This window comes from Mustela erminea, chromosome 3, assembly GCF_009829155.1.
Source record: "Mustela erminea isolate mMusErm1 chromosome 3, mMusErm1.Pri, whole genome shotgun sequence".
NCBI classification, from domain to species: Eukaryota; Metazoa; Chordata; class Mammalia; order Carnivora; family Mustelidae; genus Mustela; species Mustela erminea.
This window is the reverse complement of record NC_045616.1, coordinates 8,529,301-8,541,367: the sequence shown is the minus strand read 5'-3', so window position 1 is coordinate 8,541,367 and position 12,067 is coordinate 8,529,301. Positions and strand designations below refer to the sequence as shown.

General features: G+C 41.1%; 1 protein-coding gene across 1 annotated transcript; it reads left to right on the top strand.

Annotated features, from left to right (window-relative positions):
• The first annotated feature begins 1,352 nt into the window (after nucleotides 1-1,352).
• LOC116585536 (olfactory receptor 2B11) lies at nucleotides 1,353-2,309 on the top strand. Its single transcript, XM_032334918.1, has one exon. The coding sequence runs from the start codon at nucleotides 1,353-1,355 to the stop codon at nucleotides 2,307-2,309; it is 957 nt and encodes a 318-aa protein (XP_032190809.1).
• Nucleotides 2,310-12,067: the final 9,758 nt, after the last annotated feature.

Below are 12,067 nucleotides of genomic sequence, written 5' to 3'. Positions count from 1 at the left end.
GTGTAATAACTGGGTGTTCCACAAGAATATTGGAAAGTGTATGTAGTTTTGAAACAACAGAGGGAGAAATGTCATTTGCACTAAGGTATCCATTGCAACCCCAGAGTTGGGACTGTTTTCAAGTAACACCAGGGTTCTTAAGAATGCAAGACTTGGAGGGAAGGGCAGCCCTTGTTTATTGCAGCAGCACTGAAGAGATGTCCATGAATTTTATAGTTTATGCATAAAGCAGCAAATAAGGAACTAAGGATGAATCCTTCTCAGTCTTCTCATGCACTATATCATTGCTGTCATAAACTTGAGGGTTTGCAGTCCTAGGAAGAGTGTAGGCCCTGGGGCTGATGGACCTCAGTGTAAGGGACCCATGAATCAGCAAGTGGTAACCCAGTTGCTTTCTAAAAGCTACAGAGTCCAAAAATCAAATCAGCTGTGTTTTGTGATTGTAAAAGCTGCTTCGCAATAAAGTTGTGCAGGAAACCTAAATGTCCATCAAACTGTCCCATAAATGTCAGCTCTAGAGGCAGTCTGATCCTTCAGAGACAGCTCCAAGGGCTGTGGTTCTTACACATCCTGGGTCTTTCTCCCGGTGTTCAAACCCCTATGCTCTGGGATCTTATTAGGTGCCATGACCAAATCAACAGCCAAAGTGACTTAGCTCCTTCACTCCAGGGTCTCAGAGGATCTTGGATTGTACTTTTTTTTTTTTTTTTTACTGCAAGGTGCATGATAGTGCTGCCTGCATGTAAAAGGCCCTGGGGGAGAGATCAACATGTTCAGGAAACCAAAGAACATCTCTTCATGTTGACAGAACCAGGTTGTAAACCTTAGCAGGTGAGTCGAGTGTGCTCCTATCCTGCTTGATGCCATTTCTCACTTCCCTCCTATCACCACTTCCAAAAGGCAAAGCAAGAAAACCAAACAGTGGTCAACTCCCTGTCAGTGAGTTTGCAGAGAGAAGTCAAACATTTTAATGGTGATGGGGGATGTAGCAGACTTTGACCAAACCAGAAGAAAAATTTTATTTATTTTTGATACATTTTCACAAACATCATACTGCTCTATCATCCCCAGAACTTGACAAGTATTTTCTTCCCACGTCACAGATACAAAAATTGAATTCCAGAAAGAATAAATGGCATAGTCAAGGTCACAGAGCAGGAAGCAGAGCAAAACACATGGGCAGCTGCTCTGCCTCCTGGTTCTGACTCCCCCACATCTCAGGGTCTCCACAGAGGTAAGACAGGATGCAACTCTGTAGGAAAGCTCAGGCACAGCCATTATGAAGGCAACTATTTCCTATTCTCAGGTTTCGTTCACTTTGACTCATCACAGGCTCCAGAGAATGCCTCAGCATGAGAGGTGACAACCAGAGCTTCTTGGAGGATCTCCCTAAGGACTTCATCCTTCTCGGTGTTTCTGACAGGCCATGGCTGGAGCTCACCCTCTTTGTGGTTCTCCTGGTGTCCTATATTCTGGCCATGTTGGGAAACATCACTATCATCCTGGTGTCCCGGCTGGATCCCCAGCTCCACAGCCCCATGTACATCTTTCTCGGACACCTCTCCTTCCTGGATCTCTGCTATACCACCACCACAGTCCCACAGATGCTGGTCAACATGGGCAGCTCCAGGAAGACCATTAGCTATGGTGGCTGCACAGTGCAGTACGCCATTTTCCACTGGCTGGGATGCACTGAGTGCATCGTCTTGGCCGCCATGGCCCTGGACCGCTATGTGGCCATCTGTGAGCCCCTCCGATATGCCATTATCATGCACCGCCCTCTCTGCCAGCAGCTCATGGCTGTGGCCTGGCTCAGCGGCTTTGGAAACTCCCTTGTTCAGGTTGTGCTGACAGTGCAGTTGCCTTTCTGTGGGCGGCAGGTGCTGAACAATTTCTTCTGTGAGGTGCCAGCCATGATCAAGCTGTCGTGTGCAGATACTGCCGTGAATGATGCTACACTGGCTGTGTTGGTGGCCTTCTTTGTGCTGGTGCCCCTAGCCCTCATCCTTCTCTCCTATGGCTTCATCGCCCATGCCGTGCTCAAGATCCAGTCCTCCAGGGGAAGGCGCAAAGCCTTTGGGACCTGTTCCTCCCATCTGGTGGTGGTCTCTCTCTTCTACCTGCCTGCCATCTACATGTACCTGCAGCCCCCTTCCAGCTACTCCCAAGAGCAGGGCAAGTTTATCTCCCTCTTCTATTCCATAATCACCCCCACCCTCAACCCCTTCATCTACACCCTGAGGAATAAGGATGTGAAGGGAGCTCTGAGGAGACTCCTGTCAAGGACCTGGAGGTTCTGCAGGAGATGAGGCTGTGAGACATGACAGTCCCTGTTGGTGACAGAGCCTGGGCAAGTGTGTTGTGTGCTGAAGGTGTCGACACCCAAATAGCACAGGTGTTTTGAGAGATTTGAAAGCCCCCCCGCCAAGTCACTGTCCCAACATTTCACCTTCTGTGTGGTCATGGTGCCTAAAACCCCACCCCTCCCAATAGTCTTTGTTCTCAGAGGCCATTTGCTTTTAGGATTCGTTTAAACCGAATTGGTGTTCAATAAGTTATTTGTCAAATTATTTACATTTCTAGTTCCTAATTCTTGCCCCTTTTCATCTTCCTATTTTTTTCTTATTTTTCTCCCATTTGTCTCTTTCCAATTTTCCTCTTCCATTTTCATTACTCCTAAGGATACATAATGTGAAACTGAATCATAATCTGATATGATAATAAATTTGTCTCCACATATTTTTTTGTTTTTTCTTTATTAGTTTTATGTAACTTCAATTAATTAACATATAATGCATTATTGCTTTCTGAGGTAGAGGTTAATGACTCATCCGTCTTATATAACATCCAATGCTCATTACATCACATGCCCTCCTTAATATCCATCACCCAGTTACCCCATCCCTTAGCCCCCTCCCCTCCAGCGACCCTCAGTTTGTCCCCTATGGTTAAGGGTCTCTTATGGTTTGTGTCCCTCTCTGATTTCATCTTGTTTTATTTTTTCCTCTTTTCCCCTATGATCTTTTGTTTTCATTCTTAAATTCAACATATGAGTGAGATCATATGATAATTGTCTTTCTCTGATTGACTTATTTCGCTTAGCACAATACCCTCTAGTTCCATCCATGTTGTTGCAAATGGAAAGATTTCATCTTTTCCTGGTGACTGAGTAATACTGCATCATATATATACATATATATACTACCTCTTTATCTATTCATCTGTCAATGGACATCTGGATTCTTTCCATAGTTTGGCTATTGTGAGCATTGCTGCCATAGATTATGGCATGCATAAGACTCTATATTAGATTTATGAGTATAAACCAAAATAGCATATTACCTAAACAAAGAATATCTAGTTGAGAATAGAAGATATAAATACAATCAAATTTAAGGACACTATAAGTTTAAATAATAAGTTCAAAATCATTGTGACAGCTAACATTTGTAGAAGGCTTCCAAGATGCAGGTACTAGATTAAGTGTATTTATGTATGCTATCTTGTTTAAAATATCCCCAGGAGGTAAACACTTTTATATTTTTCCATTGTCATGTAAGAATTTGGTTATTGGAGTGGTAACGTGGTCATGGTTGTTCCAGTAACTGTTGGAACTGAGACCAGTACTAACGTCCATACTGACTGCCTCCTTTAGTAGAACAGGACACAATACTAAGACTCTGTATTTGCATTTTTGTCATATTTTGTATTTATTTATATTTAACTTATTCATTTTTATCCTGCTGTCATACATATCCCAGATACTAACATAATCTAGCAGAGAAAATAAACATAATAATAATAATAATAACAACAACAACAACAAATGCCATATGACAATTAGGACAAAAGGAAAATTGAAGAAGTTTTCTTGACAGTAAAGGCAAAAAGAAAATAAAGATTGCAAAGCTATTGCATTTGATTTAAGAAATGTAGAAGAGGGGGAGGAGTCAAGATGGCGGAGAAGTAGCAGGCTGAGACTGCTTCAGCTAGCCGGAGATCAGCTAGATAGCTTATCTAAAGATTGCAAACACCTGAAAATCCATCGGCAGATCAAAGAGAAGAAGAACAGCAATTCTGGAAACAGAAAAACAACCACTTTCTGAAAGGTAGGACCGGCGGAGAAGTGAATCCAAAGCGACGGGAAGATAGACCCCGGGGGGAGGGGCCGGCTCCCGGCAAGCGGCGGAGCAACGGCGCACAAAATCAGGACTTTTAAAAGTCTGTTCCGCTGAGGGACATCGCTCCAGAGGCTAAACCGGGGCGAAGCCCACGCGGGTTCAGCGTGGCCTCAGGTCCCGCAGGGTCACAGAAGGATCAGGGGTGTCTGAGTGTCGCAGACCTTACGGGTATTGGAACGGGAAAGCCGGCTACAGAGACAGAGCTGACAGTAAGCTCACAGCTCGGTGTTACCTTGAACTGGTCGCAGGCTCGGAGAGCTCGGAGCGCGGCCGGAGGTCAGGCAGACGGGAGTAACTGGGCGCTGTTCTCTGAGGCGCACTGAGGAGTGGGGCCCTGGGCTCTCGGCTCCTCCGGGCCGAAGACCAGGAGGCCGCCATTTGTATTCCCGTCCTCCGGAACTCTACGGAAAGCGCTCAGGGAACAAAAGCTCCTGAAAGCAAACCCGAGCGGATTACTCACCCCGGCCCCGGGTAAGGGCGGTGTAATTCCGCCTGGGGCAAAGACACTTGAGAATCACTACAACAGGCCCCTCCCCCAGAAGATCAACAAGAAATCCAGCCGAGACCAAGTTCACCTACCAAGGAGTGCGGTTTCAATACCAAGGAGAGCAGCAGAATTCGGAGGAGGAGAAAGCCAAGCACGGAACTCATGGCTTTTTCCCTGTGATTTTTTTTTAGTCTTGCAGTTAATTTAATTTTTTTTCTTTTTCATTTTTTTTTTTTTTTTCTCGCCTTCGGGTAAAATTTTTTTTTTTTTTAACTGTTACCTTTTTCTTTTTTAATGATTTTTTACTAGTTTATCTAATATATATATTTTTTCTTTTTTACATTTTTCTTAGGTGTTTTCCTTTTTTTTTTTTTTAATTCTTTTCTTTTCTTTTTTCTTTTCTTTTTTTTTTATTTATTTTTTATTTTTTTTTTTGTTTATTATTTTTTGAACCTATTTTTATAACCTTTCTCCCCCCTCACGATTTTGGATCTCTTCTAATTTGGTTAAAGCATTTTTTCCTGGGGTTGTTGCCACCCTTTTAGTATTTTACTTGCCCCTTCATATACTCTTATCTGGACAAAAATGACAAGACGGAAAAATTCAACACAAAAAAAAGAACAAGAGGCAGTACCGAAGGCTAGGGACCTAATCAATACAGACATTGGTAATATGTCAGATCTAGAGTTCAGAATGACAATTCTCAAGGTTCTAGCCGGGCTCGAAAAAGGCATGGAAGATATTAGAGAAACCCTCTCGAGAGATATAAAAGCCCTTTCTGGAGAAATAAAAGAACTAAAATCTAACCAAGTTGAAATAAAAAAAGCTATTAATGAAGTGCAATCAAAAATGGAGGCTCTCACTGCTAGGATAAATGAGGCAGAAGAAAGAATTAGTGATATAGAAGACCAAATGACAGAGAATAAAGAAGCTGAGCAAAAGAGGGACAAACAGCTACTGGACCACGAGGGGAGAATTCGAGAGATAAGTGACACCATAAGACGAAACAACATTAGAATAATTGGGATTCCAGAAGAAGAAGAAAGAGAGAGGGGAGCAGAAGGTATACTGGAGAGAATTATTGGGGAGAATTTCCCCAATATGGCAAAGGGAACGAGCATCAAAATTCAGGAGGTTCAGAGAACGCCCCTCAAAATCAATAGGAATAGGCCCACACCCCGTCACCTAATAGTAAAATTTACAAGTCTCAGTGACAAAGAGAAAATCCTGAAAGCAGCCCGGGAAAAGAAGTCTGTAACATACAATGGTAAAAATATTAGATTGGCAGCTGACTTATCCACAGAGACCTGGCAGGCCAGAAAGAGCTGGCATGATATTTTCAGAGCACTAAACGAGAAAAACATGCAGCCAAGAATACTATATCCAGCTAGGCTATCATTGAAAATAGAAGGAGAGATTAAAAGCTTTCAGGACAAACAAAAACTGAAAGAATTTGCAAATACCAAACCAGCTCTACAGGAAATATTGAAAGGGGTCCTCTAAGCAAAGAGAGAGCCTACAAGTGGTAGATCAGAAAGGAACAGAGACCATATACAGTAACAGTCAACTTACAGGCAATACAATGGCACTAAATTCATATCTCTCAATAGTTACCCTGAATGTTAATGGGCTAAATGCCCCTGTCAAAAGACACAGGGTATCAGAATGGATAAAAAAACAAAACCCATCTATATGTTGCCTCCAAGAAACTCATTTTAAGCCCGAAGACACCTCCAGATTTAAAGTGAGGGGGTGGAAAAGAATTTACCATGCTAATGGACATCAGAAGAAAGCAGGAGTGGCAATCCTTATATCAGATCAATTAGATTTTAAGCCAAAGACTATAATAAGAGATGAGGAAGGACACTATATCATACTCAAAGGGTCTGTCCAACAAGAAGATTTAACAATTTTAAATATCTATGCCCCCAACGTGGGAGCAGCCAACTATATAAACCAATTAATAACAAAATCAAAGAAACACATCAACAATAATACAATAATAGTAGGGGACTTTAACACTCCCCTCACTGAAATGGACAGATCATCCAAGCAAAAGATCAGCAAGGAAATAAAGGCCTTAAACGACACACTGGACCAGATGGACATCACAGATATATTCAGAATATTTCATCCCAAAGCAACAGAATACACATTCTTCTCTAGTGCACATGGAACATTCTCCAGAATAGATCACATCCTCGGTCCTAAATCAGGACTCAACCGGTATCAAAAGATTGGGATCATTCCCTGCATATTTTCAGACCACAATGCTCTAAAGCTAGAACTCAACCACAAAAGGAAGTTTGGAAAGAACCCAAATACATGGAGACTAAACAGCATCCTTCTAAAGAATGAATGGGTCAACCGGGAAATTAAAGAAGAATTGAAGAAAATCATGGAAACAAATGATAATGAAAATACAACGGTTCAAAATCTGTGGGACACAACAAAGGCAGTCCTGAGAGGAAAATATATAGCGGTACAAGCCTTTCTCAAGAAACAAGAAAGGTCTCAGGTACACAACCTAACCCTACACCTAAAGGAGCTGGAGAAAGAACAAGAAAGAAACCCTAAGCCCAGCAGGAGAAGAGAAATCATAAAGATCAGAGCAGAAATCAATGAAATAGAAACCAAAAAAACAATAGAACAAATCAACGAAACTAGGAGCTGGTTCTTTGAAAGAATTAATAAAATTGATAAACCCCTGGCCCGACTTATCAAAAAGAAAAGAGAAAGGACCCAAATAAATAAAATCATGAATGAAAGAGGAGAGATCACAACTAACACCAAAGAAATACAAACTATTATAAGAACATACTATGAGCAACTCTACGCCAATAAATTTGACAATCTGGAAGAAATGGATGCATTCCTAGAAACATATAAACTACCACAACTGAACCAGGAAGAAATAGAAAGCCTGAACAGACCCATAACCAGTAAGGAGATTGAAACAGTCATTAAAAATCTCCAAACAAACAAAAGCCCAGGGCCAGACGGCTTCCCGGGGGAATTCTACCAAACATTTAAAGAAGAACTAATTCCTATTCTCCTGAAACTGTTCCAAAAAATAGAAATGGAAGGAAAACTTCCAAACTCATTTTATGAGGCCAGCATCACCTTGATCCCAAAACCAGACAAGGATCCCACCAAAAAAGAGAGCTATAGACCGATATCCTTGATGAACACAGATGCGAAAATACTCAACAAAATACTAGCCAATAGGATTCAACAGTACATTAAAAAGATTATTCACCACGACCAAGTGGGATTTATTCCAGGGCTGCAAGGTTGGTTCAACATCCGCAAATCAGTCAATGTGATACAACACATCAATAAAAGAAAGAACAAGAACCATATGATACTCTCAATAGATGCTGAAAAAGCATTTGACAAAGTACAGCATCCCTTCCTGATCAAAACTCTTCAAAGTGTAGGGATAGAGGGCACATACCTCAATATCATCAAAGCCATCTATGAAAAACCCACCGCAAATATCATTCTCAATGGAGAAAAACTGAAAGTTTTTCCGCTAAGGTCAGGAACACGGCAGGGATGTCCATTATCACCACTGCTATTCAACATAGTACTAGAGGTCCTAGCCTCAGCAATCAGACAACAAAAGGAAATTAAAGGCATCCAAATCGGCAAAGAAGAAGTCAAATTATCACTCTTCGCAGATGATATGATACTATATGTGGAAAACCCAAAAGACTCCACTCCAAAACTGCTAGAACTTATACAGGAATTCAGTAAAGTGTCAGGATATAAAATCAATGCACAGAAATCAGTTGCATTTCTCTACACCAACAGCAAGACAGAAGAAAGAGAAATTAAGGAGTCAATCCCATTTACAATTGCACCCAAAACCATAAGATACCTAGGAATAAACCTAACCAAAGAGACACAGAATCTATACTCAGAAAACTATAAAGTACTCATGAAAGAAATTGAGGAAGACACAACGAAATGGAAAAATGTTCCATGTTCCTGGATTGGAAGAATAAATATTGTGAAAATGTCTATGCTACCTAAAGCAATCTACACATTTAATGCAATTCCTATCAAAGTACCATCCATCTTTTTCAAAGAAATGGAACAAATAATGCTAAAATTTATATGGAACCAGAAAAGACCTCGAATAGCCAAAGGGATATTGAAAAAGAAAGCCAACGTTGGTGGCATCACAATTCCAGACTTCAAGCTCTATTACAAAGCTGTCGTCATCAAGACAGCATGGTACTGGCACAAAAACAGACACATAGATCAATGGAACAGAATAGAGAGCCCAGAAATAGACCCTCAACTCTATGGTCAACTAATCTTCGACAAAGCAGGAAAGAATGTCCAATGGCAAAAAGACAGCCTCTTCAATAAATGGTGCTGGGAAAATTGGACAGCCACATGCAGAAAAATGAAATTGGACCATTTCCTTACACCACACACAAAAATAGACTCAAAATGGATGAAGGACCTCAATGTGCGAAAGGAATCCATCAAAATCCTTGAGGAGAACACAGGCAGCAACCTCTTTGACCTCAACCGCAGCAACATCTTCCTAGGAACAACGCAAAAGGCAAGGGAAGCAAGGGCAAAAATGAACTATTGGGATTTCATCAAGATCAAAAGCTTTTGCACAGCAAAGGAAACGGTTAACAAAATCAAAAGACAACTGACAGAATGGGAGAAGATATTTGCAAATGACATATCAGATAAAGGACTAGTGTCCAGAATCTATAAAGAACTTAGCAAACTCAACACCCAAAGAACAAATAATCCAATCAAGAAATGGGCAGAGGACATGAACAGACATTTCTGCAAAGAAGACATCCAGATGGCCAACAGACACATGAAAAAGTGCTCCATATCACTCGGCATCAGGGAAATACAAATCAAAACCACAATGAGATACCACCTCACACCAGTCAGAATGGCTAAAATAAACAAGTCAGGAAATGACAGATGCTGGCGAGGATGCGGAGAAAGGGGAACCCTCCTACACTGTTGGTGGGAATGCAAGCTGGTGCAGCCACTCTGGAAAACAGCATGGAGGTTCCTCAAAATGTTGAAAATAGAACTGCCCTATGACCCAGCAATTGCACTATTGGGTATTTACCCTAAGGATACAAACGTAGTGATCCAAAGGGGCACGTGCACCCGAATGTTTATAGCAGCAATGTCCACAATAGCCAAACTATGGAAAGAACCTAGATGTCCATCAACAGATGAATGGATCAAGAAGATGTGGTATATATACACAATGGAATACTATGCAGCCATCAAAAGAAATGAAATCTTGCCATTTGCGACAACATGGATGGAACTAGAGCGTATCATGCTTAGCGAAATAAGTCAAGCAGAGAAAGACAACTATCATATGATCTCCTTGATATGAGGAAGTGGTGATGCAACATGGGGGCTTAAGTGGGTAGGAGAAGAATAAAGGAAACAAGATGGGATTGGGAGGGAGACAAACCATAAGTGACTTTTAATCTCACAAAACAAACTGAGGGTTGCTGGGGGGAGGGGGTTTGGGAGAAGGGGGTGGGATTATGGACATTGGGGAGGGTATGTGCTTTGGTGAGTGCTGTGAAGTGTGTAAACCTGGTGATTCACAGACCTGTACCCCTGGGGATAGAGTATTATGCCTCCATCAGAAAGGATGAATACCCAACTTTTGTAGCAACATGGACGGGACTGGAAGAGATTATGCTGAGTGAAATAAGTCAAGCAGAGAGAGTCAATTATCATATGGTTTCACTTATTTGTGGAGCATAACAAATAGCATGGAGGACATGGGGACTTAGAGTGGAGAAGGGAGTTGGGGGAAATTGGAAGGGGAGGTGAACCATGAGAGACTATGGACTCTGAAAAACAATCTGAGGGTTTTGAAGGGACGGGGGGTGGGAGGTTGGGGTACCAGGTGGTGGGTATTATAGAGGGCACGGATTGCATGGAGCACGGGGTGTGGTGCAAAAATAATGAATACTGTTATGCTGGAAATAAAAAAAAAAATAAAGTAAATATTAAAAAAAAAAAAAAAAAAAAAAAAAAAAGAAATGTAGAAGAATCATGACTCTTCCCATTTTCACAACCACAAAGAAATTTTTCCCTGGGTTGCTCTCCCCAGGTAATAACTAAAAGCCCTTTAGAACTACCTTAGTGACATGCATAATAATGCATAAGAACTTTCTCTCCTTACTTTTCCTAATAGCACAGGTCCAGGACACAATTCAATGAGAGCAATCTGGCATGGATGCAAAAACGTCAGTCTGCACATACAGCTATGTATGGATGTGACCTAATTTTAGAACACATTTGAGAGGACTGAAGACTATATTTCTTAAAACAGGTGTGCTAGATTAAAGATGATCTCAAAGTACTTCTTATTAAAACAAGATAAAAGTGATATTTTAGACCTTCATAGCACATACAGCTATGTACGGAAGCGACCTAATTTTAAAACACATTTGAGAGGACTGAAGATTATATTTCTCAAAACAGGTGTGCTAGATTAAAGATGATCTCAAAGTACTTCTTATTAAAAACGAGGTAAAAGTGATATTTTAGACCTTCCAAGGCAAGATCAAAGGAAATCTGGTAGTGTGCAGTTAACACAGTCTGTCTGGGTCTGTAGTTACCAGGTAGAAAGCTTAACTGCTGTTAGGTAGCCGTGCTGGGAAGACTGTGGGCAGACATTATCACCTTCCATCCTTCCTCTGTCAGGCTTCCAACCAATTCTACCGCACCTGAGTGGGGCTCTCTGAGCCCCTCCTGCCCACTAGTTCAATACCACACCGTGACCTCAGTAGACACAGCATAGAATCAAAGAACCTCGCAGCTGAGCTCTGCCCAAATTCCCAACGTGCAAAATGGTGAGTCATCCCAAGCTACTGAGTTTGGGGATGGTTTGGCATGCAGCTGGAACACCAGAGACCCCAGAATATTCTACATCAGAGTTACATAAAAGCACAAGGTAAACATGACAAATTTTCCAGAAGCATCGATATTATTTGATGCTTGAGAAGATATTTAAATAATTGAACTGATAATTAAATGAAAGCATGCTTCCATTATAATAAACAGAGAGAATAGATAGAAAAATGTAGGTAAACTTTTATCATAAAACCCAAAGTTTCAAATACTTTGTGTGCTTTGATGCACTGTTCTATATTATGGTAAGGTTTCTGAAATTCACTGTCCTCTGCTTTTCTGAATACTTTGTGGAAAAATCTGAGAAATACTCATGAAGAAAACAGGATAAGGTGTGTGCTTTTCAGGTACTTTTCTAAAAGTATCACTTTGCCAGTAAAACTTTGGAAGTCTATTGCTCTGTACTGTGAATATAATGAGATTCTTTTTTTTTTATTTTTGAGGGGGTGAGTCAAATTAATTT

Coding starts and splice junctions, on each gene's coding strand:
- LOC116585536 (XM_032334918.1), top strand. CDS start 1,353: ATGAGAGGTGACAACCAGAGCTTCTTGGAGGATCTCCCTAAGGACTTC.